Source organism: Cydia splendana, chromosome 17, assembly GCF_910591565.1.
Source record: "Cydia splendana chromosome 17, ilCydSple1.2, whole genome shotgun sequence".
Classification (NCBI taxonomy): domain Eukaryota; kingdom Metazoa; phylum Arthropoda; class Insecta; order Lepidoptera; family Tortricidae; genus Cydia; species Cydia splendana.
In genome coordinates, this window is record NC_085976.1 from 3771181 (window position 1) to 3786260 (window position 15080).

The 15080-nt window shown below is 35.6% G+C and overlaps 1 protein-coding gene and 1 long non-coding RNA gene across 2 annotated transcripts in view; one reads left to right on the top strand and one right to left on the bottom strand.

Annotated features, from left to right (window-relative positions):
- Positions 1–15080, top strand: part of LOC134798747 (uncharacterized) — a 399895-nt gene that overhangs the window by 248721 nt on the left and 136094 nt on the right. The window lies entirely within an intron of this gene.
- Positions 1–15080, bottom strand: part of LOC134798705 (uncharacterized) — a 30818-nt gene that overhangs the window by 10992 nt on the left and 4746 nt on the right. Inside the window, exons 2-3 of the mRNA XM_063771090.1 lie at positions 4560–4661; positions 1856–2020 (exon numbers count right to left, since the gene is read on the bottom strand). Coding sequence (XP_063627160.1) covers positions 1856–2020; positions 4560–4620 — 226 coding nt within the window. The 5' untranslated portion in view covers positions 4621–4661. The remainder of the gene's footprint in view (positions 1–1855; positions 2021–4559; positions 4662–15080) is intronic.

The following is a 15080-nucleotide window of genomic DNA, read 5'->3' on the forward strand; positions in this document are numbered from 1 at the left end:
TATGGAAATCAGTCACATCATTTTATCACGAAAATTGACAGTGCTGCAGCAGTTACTGAAAACGCGAGCGAAGCAAGAGCCATCATTTTTCGATATAAAAAACGCAATTTGACTTAGAAAGTTATTGAAAACGCGAGCGAAGCGAGCGCGAAAATTTTTAGATATATAAACGCAATTTGATAGACAGTTGTACATTTTTATTTTTAGTATGGAAATCAGTCACATCATTTTATCACGAAAATTAACAGTGCTGCAGCAGTAACGTTACAACAGAGTAGGTAATTCTGCTGCAGTCGCTACCCGAATGTCACTTTTATCATATCTTATAGTGTTTAGTAAACGTGAGCGAAGCGAGCGCGAAAATTTTTCAATATAAAAAACGCAGTTTTTACTTTTAGTCCCAACCAGGCGCGAATCCAGGATTTCATGCAGAGAAGGGATGGGACGTTATTAGATGGGTATACTTGTACACGTATAAAAGTTTCATGTAGGTACCAGGTACCTACTCCACGACAATGCTGATGCTGATGCAGCCTGCGCTTTTTTTTGCCTACGGTTTTGGTGCCCCCTGGATGTGGTGCCCTAAGCAAGTGCTTATTTTGCCTAAATGGGTTAATCCGGCACTGCAAATGACAGAGGTCAATGTATTTTTTTTTCAAAGTACCCACCTTGTATGAATATGGATTTGATATGGGTGCGATATAATTACGATTAGGTATAAGTAATTCATGATGGAGAAAATTAATAATTTTAAATAATTATGCAATTATACGCGTGTTGATAATTATGTGTGTTTATTTTACCACTATGTAACTATGTTAACTCATTTTTAGTTTTCTTTATTAATTAATGTTTACTCAGTTCCCCAAAAGACTGTGCAATGAGGGGCAATTAATTTACTGTCGTTTAATTTTGTTGTATTATTAATTTATTAAATCAACATAATTATTCAATTATTTTTGTTGATATCCGTACCCCCTGTTCTAAACTTAGAGTTAATTTGGCAAAATCTTTCCTCGGTAGCTTATTCATGTCACAACGTACTAAATTCAGCGCCGTCTGTTAGTTTACCAGGGTACTCAATAGTGGTAGAACATATTTGAAAAAAGTTTGCCCCTCCTTCCTAAGTAGCGCCATAAGATTCAGGGGCAAACTTAAGTCAATCGAGTGTTGTGGCTACCCCCCCTTTTAGATGTTGAATTTTTATAGCCTATAACCTGGCCGGGGATTTTCTCGACAGATTAGTAAAGTTTTCATCAAAATCCGTTCAGCCGTTTTCACGTGATGCGCGTTCAAATAAACAGACAAACAGATAAACAGATAAACAGACAAACAGACAAAAATTCTAAAAACTTTTGGAACGTGTTCTGTTATCGATTCTAAGTATCCCCAGCCAACTTTTTTTCAAATAGCTTCCATGTATAGACTTTCGACCGTCTTCAGCTTTATTATATGTATAGATAATATGATCTGAGATACTAACGGCGCGATTCGGGAAATGAATTAGAGATTCACTAGATATGAAATAGTAAAGATATGTGATGTTCCACGGCAAAAGGTACCTTATGGCGGCTGGCGCTTACGTCCTATAGCGCCGCAATAGCGTAAGCGCCAGCCGCCATAATGTACCTTTTGCCGTGGAATGTCACGTATCTTGACTATTTCATATCTAGTGAATCTCAAATTCATTTCCCGAATCGCGCCATAACATTGTTTTTGTATTTACTTCTTTAAAATATAACAAACCCCTTTTAATCCTGATAGTACGAGAAAAGAGAAAATTCAAATATAGAAAACACACACTCAATATATATTTTTTATAACATGCACGTACTCTTATAAATTGAACACTCACTATGTAACAAATGGTCGCTTCTATCGGTCGGTCCTTCACGCTTGATGTTCTCTCGCAGTTGCTTAGTGATGTTCCTGAATATTTCTCTGGATAGCGCGAGACCGTCCTTTTCGTCGCTTCGCCGAAATCGGCCATTCGTTTGGTCCTCGGAGAAGCGTAGTGGCTCTGTGTTATACATACAACAGATTAAAAAATAAACTTTAAAGGGCCTTATTAATAAACGCGCTACAAGTCCCAATTTAGGAATAAATAATCTTAATCTGTCATTTTGACTTATGTATTTGTGAGAAAGGGATAAAACATACATGGACTAAAATTGAGGCTTGTAGAGTTTTATAAATAATAAATTAAGAGATTTTCTTTGCGTCTCCTTTCACATAATATTTGACATTTGTTGGATTTATGATTACTGTTTATCAATATTCGTCACAGATCACTTAAATGTTGCATGATACTCGTAATAGTCGTAATAATATACGTTTATTTATTTATTTAAACTATTGCACATAATGCCTTAAGGCATTCTCTACCAGTAGAAGTGCAGTAGGTAAGTAAGTAGTTTCATTAAATAGAAAAATGTAACTACACTTATACGAGAAAATAAATATACAATTACATTCCCTAACTTTTCAACATGATTTCATTACAGATTCTATTGAATTAGTGTGTCTAAAGAGTTAATCAAGTTGGAACAGAAAAGAAACTCGAAGCAGTCTTCCAAATGAATTCACTCGTTACTACGTGTTACGTCTAGTTTAGTACTTAGTACTTACTCGATTTAATTCTAGCGTAAACAAGTTTTTCTTAAGCCAAACTAGACCATTACGATAATAGCTAAATCTTTTAAGCTGCGATAATTTTGATTGGGCACAAAAAGGCACTCTAGTGAAATGGAAAATATTTATAATATAACACACATTTTAATATTCTGCATTTTACGAGTATAAATACAATCGTTGGTATCTAAGGTGCACTAGGGTCAGAGAAATGAGTTTTTGAAAAGTCGTGGCGCTATTTTAGATCAAAATACGGTTGCCAATATCAAGTTATCCTTCGTAAACTCATTAGTACGAACTGGGGTTCGAAACTTTCGGTTTGAAAGTCGCGCTTACCGCGAGACTGCCAACACTTATACTGCCATCAAAGCATGTTTAGCATCATGCAAGTCATCGCTTATAAAAAATGTTGGCGTGGCAGGCTGAAGAAGCTGGCTTTTGGATGGATACACAACATTATAATTCTACTCTAGCAAATAGGTAGGTATAGAAAAAAACCGGGCAAGTGCGAGTCGGACTCGCGCACGAAGGGTTCCGTACCATAATGCAAAAAAAAAAACAAAAAAAAAGCAAAAAAAAAAACGGTCACCCATCCAAATACTGACCACTCCCGACGTTGCTTAACTTTGGTCAAAAATCACGTTTGTTGTATGGGAGCCCCATTTAAATCTTTATTTTATTCTGTTTTTAGTATTTGTTGTTATAGCGGCAACAGAAATACATCATCTGTGAAAATTTCAACTGTCTAGCTATCACGGTTCGTGAGATACAGCCTGGTGACAGACGGACGGACGGACGGACGGACGGACGGACGGACGGACAGCGAAGTCTTAGTAATAGGGTCCCGTTTTACCCTTTGGGTACGGAACCCTAAAAAATGATAACGTGTGAGTCGTGGTAAGTAAAAACATGAAACGTGATCATCATCATCATCATCATTTCAGCCTATATACGTCCCACTGCTGGGCACAGGCCTCCTCTCATGCGCGAGAGGGCTTGGGCTATAGTCCCCACGCTAGCCCAATGCGGATTTAAACCTGGATAGAAGTCTATTTTTATATGTGGCACATTAATTTATATACAAAATAAGTGGTACGGATGTATGAATTTTAGCTTGTCAATGATAATTTGATAATTGACGTTTTTTTAAACAAAAACGTCACTTTTGACACTTGTTTGACACTGACATAATTATCCAATCCATATCGTTTCTATATCTGCGACACATAGACATGTAAGAATTTATTAATATAAATTACTAAAAGACATAAACACGAATATAAAACTAAAACTAACTACAATTAAATTAACTAAAACTAAAAATTAAAAATACCTATCAAAATTTGCCCAACACGCAGGCAGCGTTCCCGCGCTGGATTGCGATGGCAAGCTGCCTTTCTATTATTATTAGTATTTGACGTATCTCATTGTTCGAATACGGCTGTAAACCATTTGCTTTTGATTACTGAACCTAAAATCAATCCCTGCTTTGTCGACGTAATTATCAATGTTGTTCGTTGTTTGAGAAAAACGCTAGTGGACGGAATAGCCCCTATGACGGAATTAGCCATATTGAGAGAGAAGGCTCTCTGTGGTCGCTCCCTCATCACTGAGGATGCTCCACATCAGACCAGGTCCTGGTCTTTATGATCTGCCTACATTGACCTTACCTATACAATAATATTCTTTCAAACGTTCATAAAAGCATACGAATGAACGGTGGGTGAAAAAATAAACAAACTAGGTATTTTCATGCTAGCTGAGCCACAAAGCAGGCTGTGATAAAGAACAAATGCATCGGAAGTGTAAGCTAACCTCAAAAAGGCATAATGAGCGAGTCATTTCAAACCAGCCTAAAAGAATCCTTAAAGCTAGTACCATTAGGTTCAAACTCGTGCGTTACCGTTACATTTTAAAACGTTAATTACCAGACGTTGTTTGCAGGCAACACAGTGCTAAACACACGATGTAGACACTGCCCCACTGCATATTAGACGAAACATCACCGCGCGCATAAGCTACTCGGTTACCTGTAATAAATATTATAGCATTAGTTCACTAGAGTACTATACGAGTCACGAGTACATACAGAATGCGATCCTTTGTTCATTTCGCTCAGACTTGTCCGTACATTAGTGTGAGCGAGATGCCCGTGCGAATGACAGATAGGTAACTGATATGATTCCAATATCATTCTAATATCGGTTTGATGCCCGTGCACGTTCGAAATGGCCTGAGTATCTCGCCCGCGAGATAGACTACTCGTCTTTCTCTAATTAGATAATACAGTATTTGGCGGCCGTATTCTAACAATGCTTATCTAGGTAGTCTATCTCGCGCGTGAGATACTGTAGCCGATTCTAAGCTAAGCCTATTTTGAAACGATGAAAATAATACCAGGATTGTCTCAATGAATGAATGATAAATAGTATAGCATCGTTTTCTTTTTCTTTATCAGTCACATTTAGTCAGAAACAGCCAAAATATTAGTGATGTAAATTTTATAAAATAGTTCCTTAAAACGATCTTATTTATTTTCATTAAAACTCGAGACATTTCAACAAACTATAGAATAAAATAAAAATATTGTATATGTATTTCATTTTTCCTTGAATCATGTACTACTTTAATTTACTTCTATAACGAAGATACTTTTAACATGAAATTCATCTACTATCTGAAAACTCATTCCACGAATCGCTTCAATATTAATATCCTCTAATAGAGTTAAAACAACTTAGATTGCTATCATAAGACGTATAATAAATATTTGAAGTGTTTGAAATTGGCTCATGCGTAAACTTGAATTAGATATGGCATCGTGTTGTGGGGTGGACTTAGCCGAAATTAGATTGGCATAATTTGGTGGGACGTTAAGTTGCATTGAATAATTAATTACTTAGAATATTCCATGTACATCTCAATATTTTTTTAAATAACTTTGTAGTAGAATCCAACAAAATAAATAACTTAACAAATAAACAGGATTGTACTCGAGATTCAATTTAAGAAATAATAGGGAAAAAACCGGCCAAGTACGAGTCGGACTAGCGCACGAAGGGTTCCGTACCATTACGCAATAAACGACAAAAAAATCACGTTTGTTGTATTGGAGCAACACTTAAATATTTATTATATTCTGTATTTAGTATTTGTTGTTATAGCGGCAATGGGGACTATAGCCCTCTCGTGCTTGAGAGGAGGCCTGTGCCCAGCAGTGGGACGTATATAGGCTAAATTATTATAATAATTTTATTTATATTGTGACGACCGGTCTGGCCTAGTCGATAGTGACCCTGCCTATGAAGCCGATGGTCCCGGGTTCAAACCACGGTCGATCTGTGTAAGATGGTTCCGAAATATTTACTTAGATTTATTTTATTTTAGTGTCTTAGCGAGGAGTCGAATTTAACTTGTATTCATATCGAAGATACAATACTCGTACCACAGTGTCCTTAGCAAAATAACGGAGGATATGGACTGTATCCCGATATCATTTTGGGATATTGCAATTCCAGTGACTAAAGTAATCAGTTTATGACTAGGAGGCCGATTCTGATTTTATAATTTGTTAAGGTTTTAAGACGACAGTGGGCGACCGCTTCTCCATACAAAAGTAGTACTCACTTTCCTCCCTGTGTATAGACAGTATGGGTGCTATTTTTTACACAATTGTATGTATAATTACCATAGCTATCCCCTTCGTTTCATTTTCTTTCGATTTTTCAATTATTATAAGAATAGGTAAAGAACTTTCAAAAATTTGTATGGAATTTGTTTTTCGCTTCTCTTGTAATCATAAAAAAAAAATTAAACTACCCATTCGGGCCATAGTTAATAGACATCTAAAGGTGACAGTCCATTTCCAACGACAGCAGCACTACCATTCATTTTACTATGGAAATTGACAATAACACCTACGCGTTCGTACTAGTAGTGCAGCTGCGGTCAGAAATGGAATGTTACCCTAATTTTATAAAAACATTTTCCATAATGAATGGATTCAGAGACGAAAATGGGGATTACGTTTGTATAGAGAACCGGTGGTAGTCCCCTTGCCTCTTAATCTTGTTTCGGCCTTGAGTCGTGTCTTTAGGCATAGGTATCATGCGGACCAATCAATCACCAACCAACCAAGTTCGAGCTAGATATCTAAAATGACATTGAGTCTCGCGAGCACCAATCAGCGTTATGTCAACGTATCAGTGCCTGATTTTTAGGGTTCCGTACCCAAAGGGTAAAACGGGACCCTATTACTAAGACTTCGCTGTCCGTCCGTCCGTCCGTCCGTCCGTCCGTCCGTCCGTCCGTCCGTCCGTCTGTCACCAGGCTGTATCTCACGAACCGTGATAGCTAGACAGTTGAAATTTTCACAGATGATGTATTTCTGTTGCCGCTATAACAACAAATACTAAAAACAGAATAAAATAAAGATTTAAATGGGGCTCCCATACAACAAACGTGATTTTTGACCAAAGTTAAGCAACGTCGGGAGTGGTCAGTACTTGGATGGGTGACCGTTTTTTTTTTGCTTTTTTTTTAGTTTTTTTTTTACATTATGGTACGGAACCCTTCGTGCGCGAGTCCGACTCGCACTTGCCCGGTTTTTGAGTATCCAATGACAAGACTCAAGGTCGCATCAAAACAAGTTGAAAACCTTTACAAATTATAGAATCAGCATCGGTCTATAGATACACGGTTGTTTCCGCGAGACTTGAGACGAATAGCGTTTACCGTATCGATGGATGAGGTTATCCATCTTATGACGCCGACTCAGTGATTTTGTGAGGCCATTTCAGGAGTGTTATTTTGTAAGTCAAAAAATGTTATACATAACTTTTTATAGCACTTTTTATGTTACAACGATGGAATACACGTTGAATTTTTATGGAGTAGGAATTTATATCTTAACATTTATAGCTCTTAATAATACCACTTTTTCTTAAGATTAGTTTGCACATATTTGTTTTTATTCCAATTGGTTAGGAAATTACTGGGCATCCATCGTATGAAAACCGGAACTTTACATTGACACAAAAAGAAGAAGAAGAATTAGGTAATAAGGTTACTAAAGCCTATAGACTATAGACCCCTGCTACCACCATAAGAAATTGTTTCATTGGCACTACCAACTGCTAAAAATTATGAAATTGAGTTGAATATTACAAACCTATAATGATAAAAGGATAGTTTCTACGAGTAAAGAAAAAACCGGACGAGTGCGAGTCGAACTCGCCCACCGAGGGTTCCGTACTTTTCAGTATTCATTGTTATAGCGGCAACAGAAATACATCATCTTTGAACATTTCAACTGTCTGTCTATCACGGTTCATGAGATACAGCCTGGTGACAGATATACGGACATTGACAAGAGTCTAAGTAATAGGGTCCCGTTTTTACCCTTTGGGTACGGAACCCTAAAAAGGGCAAAATTTTGGTTTCCTTTGAGAGCCACCAGAAACTCTTTGTAGTGTATTTTGAGGAAAAGGAATAAGCATAAAATTACCCTCAGTCACTAAACCCTTTGATAAAACTTGTAGATTTTAATACTGTTACATCGTGAATGTTTGATCAAAAAAAGAAACACGATAAACGAGAGACTGCTGAATATGTCGAGAAATCCCCTTTCAAGTCACTGTCACAACTTAAAAGGAGTCTTAGAAAAAATTACGCTAAGTGTACCTACCTACACTAATATTTTGAGAGAATATATTTACGAAGTTAAGTACTCTTCTTACTAGCTTTGTAAAGGTACTGCACACTCCCATATTGAAAATATATTGCTCATTTGAGCTTTTCGATGAGATTTTTGCCTCAAGCACTAAAAAACATTTTTTATACTGTATTTTGAAACATTAACAAATACCTACCAAACTTATATACTTGTTACAAAATGTTCTATTGAGTTGTAGAATGCAAGAGGTATAGAAATTTAATTAAATAATTTAGAAAACGTAACTTACAACTCTTCGTCTCAAAGGCAGACAGAACATTAAGAAATTATAATATTACATTTATATACAAGCGCCGAAATAGGCATGCATTATTTAATTTATACAGTCATAAATATTAAAATATATAAAAAATGTTTTGCTCATTGGATCCCTCGTACAAATATTTTCCAATATGTTTATTATTACGTACCATTAAACTCCAACCAACTTTGTTCTAAAGCCGAAACTCTTATGAAATGTCTATCAAGAGCGAAATGAGGCTGTGTAAATTGTAATAGTTATCAAACCACAACCTAAAGGGGCCTACTGATTAACAGTCCGCCGGACGGTATCGGCCTGTCAGTTGCTCGGAACAGTCAAAATTTTGTTCTAACTGACAGGCCGATACCGTTCGGCGGACTGTTAATCAGTGGGCCCCTTAAGGGCCACTTGCACCATCCCATTAACCCGGGGTTAACCGGTTAAACCTGGAGTTTAGCATGGTTACTAGTACAATTTGACACCGGGTTAACAGTTTAACCGGTCAACCCCGGTTAATCTATTTTGGTCAAACTCGCCACGGTATGTAATTACAAAATATTAAATAGTTTCAAAATAACATGGCTTACCTTTAACACTAACATTTTATTTTTAAGCTGAATGCGAACTCGCATGAGACACGCGTTATTCATAATGAAGTTGTTACTTTTAATTAAAATGTCGACTGTTCGCTTAATTGTGATTGTAGGTGTAGAGAGAAACACGTCTGGGTTAATTATTAAAACACTAGTATAAATCTAAAATATTTTCATTATAATAGTTTTTCAAGGTTCGTGAGTTGGAACAACTTTGTTTACTTTTTATAAATTGATCGGCGACTCTATTCTCTAATGAAAAGTAATGTAAGTATTGAAAATTTTAAATTTTGCTATAATAAAGTCCTTAATTACACTCGCAGCGACATATTTTGACACTTTTGACATTCTCTTTCAAATTCTAAACCTTTATCCATTTGATCCTTTCGTGTCGATACTGTAATCAAATCCGGTCACAAATTAACTTCATTGACTGACATCAATTGAAAAGGGTTACAGAAAAATACGTTTAATTAAGACGCAGTAAAACTCAGTGATTATCTAGTAAAACAGTGAATAGGATCCATAGAATTCGCTCCAAAACGTGAGCCCAATCATTTTCAGAACATGAAATGGAAGCTTTAATAAAAGTTAATGAAAAGGTTGGGTCCTATTCAGCGTTCTTGCAGGCATTCATTGACTAATAACAGTAATAAATATGCAGGTAAGGTAAAGGCAATTAAAAACGTGGCTTGGGAGATTAACCATGAAATAAGCGGGGCTTCTTGTCACGGATCTTTTTGTTTTCTATCTGATAAAATATCCTTTGGGTCTATCTATATTGGCAACAATCATAAAATGACCCTTTATTTTTTTATATGTGTCAAAAATATGTAACATAATATTTTTTTAATTGCTTTTTACCTTTATTAAATAAAATTTGTGTTATTACAAAGGACCAAATCAACACGAAATAAAATAAATATTCATAGCAAAAAATTTCAACACAACTTAAATACCTGTGTAAATTCAATAGAGACGCTGACGGTACGCCTTCCAGATCGTTCAAACTTGTCAAGGAATTATTTGCCTCCTCATAATTAATGAGAAAATGTTTCACTGTAACATTTTCCGCAAGCAATTATTTCAATGGCTTCACATAACTTCCAATAAAACTGTTCCCAGGAGTCTACAGCTACCTCCTATTCTGAATTAATAATTTGGTAAAAAAAAAAATCTTGTGTTGATACGACCTGTCATGTCATTTGGAATTTAATGGCCTCCTAGCCTAGTTGGTAGTGACCCTGCCTACGAAGCTGGAGGTCCAGGGTTCGTATCCTGGTATGGGCATTTATTTGTGTGTTTATCATAAATATTTGTTTCGGAGTTATGGACGTTTTCTATACGTATAAGTATTTGTATGTATATTATACATATAATTATGTCGTCGTCTAGTACCCACAACACAACACAAGCCTTATTGACCTTACTGTGGGACTGGGTCTATTTGTGAATATCTTATAATATTTATTTATGTATAATTATTTATTATCTCGCTCACACTTATTGGTGCATGTGAGATGCCACTGATACGACTGGAGGTCGTATCAAAACAAGATGGAAGCCTTAACAAATTATTAAATCAGAATCGGATTCTAAGAACATACACACATTAATTACTCGTTAGCTAACAAAGTAAAACTGAAAATTATTATATAAGTATCCAACTAAGTCCCGTTAAAGTAAATAAAAATGAAAAGTACGTGTTTGAAGGTTTACCTTTAAGAAATAAAGATAAGGTTATAGGTAAGGTAATCCTGGCTATTAATAAAGAGAATATTAATAGAAGCCTAAAAATATACACCAAGGAAAGGTCGCAAAGAAAAGCATTTTATAAATGTCCTTTTCATTGCCCACGCATTAGCGAGATCATTATAAACGATAAAATGTATATTTACTTACTATAGTTCGTTTTCTTTTGCATTAAAAAGAACTTGAAAGAAGGGATCTTGACATGTCTTTTAATTGAAGAACGCTTTTTAAAAGTCAGTAACTATTACTTATGAAAGCAGAAGAATAGAAATTAATAGAGCGAGTAGAGGAGGCCAGAAACCTGGGTATAATAATAGACAACCAGTTAAGGTTTGAAAAGCACATAGCGGAGCTAGCCAAATCATGTTTCTTTATATTGAAAGTATTGTATCAAGTAAGAAACCTTCTAGATTAAAAAGTTCGCTTGGCATTATGCGAATCGCTCATATTGTCTAAGTTGAACTACGGCGATCTGGTGTACGGGCCTCGTCTGCAACAAAAGACTCGTCGATTAATACAACGAGTTCAAAACGCGTGTTATCGCTATTGCTACAAAGTTCCTCCAAGGAGCCATATCACACCGTTTTTGAACAAATCTTCGACTCTGAATATGGCATCACGTAGACATTTACATCTTGCTTGTCTTCTCTTTGGCGTTATAAATTGCAACTCACCCGAATATCTATACACTAAAATAAATATTTCTTCTTTTCACAATCGACACGCCACAAGATCTACTCGACGTTGCATTTTAGAAGTACACCCTCATAGGACGATTGCCTTTACCGGTTGTTTCCGTTATCTCGCGACCAAATGCTGGAATGATATCCCTCCGCCTTTAAGACAACTTAAATCCAAAAAAACATTTAAATCTCACTTTAAAAAAAATCTCCTTGAAAAACAAACCGCTGGGATACCATTCGGCTATTTGGTTGCAGATTTTAGGATATAACATGGTGAGGCTGGTGACACAAAACTAGGAGACTTACACAGTACACACGGGTCAATTTTACCTACTATCTAAGTATTTTATCAAAAAATTATCACACGACATGCACATATCACACTTACACTGTACGATTGTTTCCGACGTACGTAAATACTTCTTCGTAAATATATTCTTTGTTGTGACCAGGGTTCCGGCAGAAAATCAGTGCTTTGCTCGAAAGAGCGAAGCGTATCACTGAGCCGTGACCCTTTTGTCCTGCTGCAACGCACACAGTTTGTACCTACCTACTTTTATAAAATTTTACTTTTGTACCTAATCATTTCTATGCTATTTTCTTTGTAACTCAATTTTCTTTGTTAGTGTAATAATTATTGTTTTTTTTTTTCTGTTATGATGTGTGTAAATTTATATTGTGTATCATTGCAGCTGTCAAATAAATGATTTATCTATCTATCTATCTATCTATCTATCTATCTATCTAATGATGGTATTAGATTCACAATTGTTACACATATGCCGTAACTTATTTTTTATGTGTTTTTCAATTAAAAGACACATCACGATTGTTTACCTTATTTCTAATGCAAAAAAACGAACTATAGCCAATAGCCATGCCCGCAGCTCTACCCACGTGGGATTTGTTCAGTCTTATTTCCTTTTCCTCCCCCAGGGCTAGAATTGTAATATATTGTATATTGTATTGTATGCTCAAGTAGTCTTTTAGTAATCTTAGTAATTTAAGTATACTCAAATATAAAATGCCATACAACACACTCCGATTTTTTTCTCGATTTTGGCCACCGTAGCCTATGGAGACTAACAAGCAACACTAAGTGGTTTTCGTAGTATATGGATGTTGCTATATTAAGGGTGTCACATGCGCGTTTCTGACTTATGAACTAATTGTTTCTACTATACAACCTAAAATAATTAATTTGAGCTATGGTTTTGTTTCGTCCTCTTGATCGCGGCGAGCTGTGATTCGTCAATTTCATTATAGTTGACTAAACTGTATCGAAATGAATATTATAGTTGAGTTGGGAGCCCATACATTAAAAATACCCAATTGCAGTTTGGTATAAGAAATCTTAATTCAAGAATTACAGTCGACTAGTAGAAATAAATATAAGCATAACTATGATAAACTGTTTCAATATTGTAGAGTACTTAGCATATTTAATAAAGTAAAACTGGCTGTGATTCTTGAATACAAAGACTTATTAGGAAAGCTGGATAGATACCATAGACCGACCAACCTCAGACAATTACCCAATGAACCTCAGTTTATAGTCCCTAAAACAAATAATGAATATGACAATAGAGTTTGGAATTCATACTTACCTACTATTCTAAACAACTTTCCTAATAGAGTATTACTAGAAATAATTAATAATCCTAATAAGATTAAGTATATAATGAAAAAAGAACTGAATACCATAGTACAAGAATAATTAATAGTTAAGTAAGCACATAAATATAATACATATACACATAAACATATATAAATACATAATGTTAATGATAATAAATATTAGAATTTAAGACTAGGGATTAAGTCCCCCACACTACCTAGTAAATAAAATCTTAAATATTAAAGATTGTAACTAGGTTTAAGAAATTGTAATGCTATTATTTTTTTGAAATAAACCGATTTAATTCTTAAAAATTCTTCTTCTAGTCGAGTGATGTGCCGCACTGTTGCAATGGAGTATTTATTTAGTTATTAATGTACAATAGTACATTGTAGGAGAGGATGGAAAACCGCTAAAAGATGGACGAGTCGTTTGAGGGCCGACACGCTAGTGGAGGCCCTCAAATAATACGAGTCCATCTTTAGCGTTTCCGGCCGAGGCATTACATAGTGCTTTTCACGACTACTGCGAGGAAATAAGAAAACATTTGCATAACTATAAGTACTTGCCCGCGATTTCTCAGGTAGCAAATTACTAGCCACTGCCTGTGCTGTCTCTTGAATTTCGGTAGGCGTCAGCGTAAGAATATCATTTTCTTCACTAGAAGAACTCATTTTTATAGCGAGCGTAGATACGCGTTTCTTGTATTTTTTAGTCAAACACAATTTACACTATCCAATTCAGTAAGTATTTTCAAACCCCGCCTTTTTTACTTTTTTATCACTTTTAAGAGGCGTTTTTCTGTTATTTGCTTCAAACCGACTCTAAACTTAGAAGCGTTTTTGCTAAAAAGTAAAAAACGCCTTAAGCGTGAACCAAATGGATAATTGTTAAAAAAAAATGAACTGAATGGTTATGACATTTCTTTTTTTTTTTCAAACAAGAAATTGGTCCTATAAATAACCTAATTTTATTTTTGAAGGAAAAAGTTGCGCCAAAAAAGACCTTTTATTGATTTTTATGTTTTAAATGATACTCATTGCTGTAGCGAACCGTCACCAATGACAGATGATGATAACAATGGAACATTGTAGTAGTGGTGGTTCAGGTGCTACAGCTATTGCCTACTTTTCAGCTTGGTTTTAGACCATCTATAGCCACATTTCCGAACAGTGGCGTGAAAATACCTTAGATATAAGAATACTAACGTAGAGAATAAGTTAGACAGCTATTTATTATGTTACTAACCATGTATTATGAATCTTTGTTATTTGAAATAAATGATTATTGCATTGAATTGAATATAAAGTAACCGATATCATCCATAATTTGTTCTTATACATTTTAATAGCGAAAACAGATTTGAATTCCGGATTTTATCATAATTTTAAAAACCGGCCGAGTGTGAGTCAGACTCGCGCACGAAGGGTTCCGTACCATTACGCAAAAAACGGCAAGAAAAATGACGTTTGTTGTACGGGAGCCCCACTTAAATATTTATTTTATTTAGTTTTTAGTATTTGTTTTTATAGCGGCAACAGAAATACACCATCTGACGCTATGACGGTTCCTGAGTTACAGCCCTGGTGACAGACAGACGGACGGGCGGACGGACGGACGGACGGACGGACGGACGGACGGACGGACGGACGGACAGACGGACAGACGGACAGCGGAGTCTTAGTAATAGGGTCCCGTTTTTACCCTTTGGGTACGGAACTCTAAAAATGGTAATATAATATATAATTATATATTTTACAATGACGTAAATTTCAAAATATTTTTCTGTTATTACTTTCATTTGATCAATCACATACGATAATGCAAA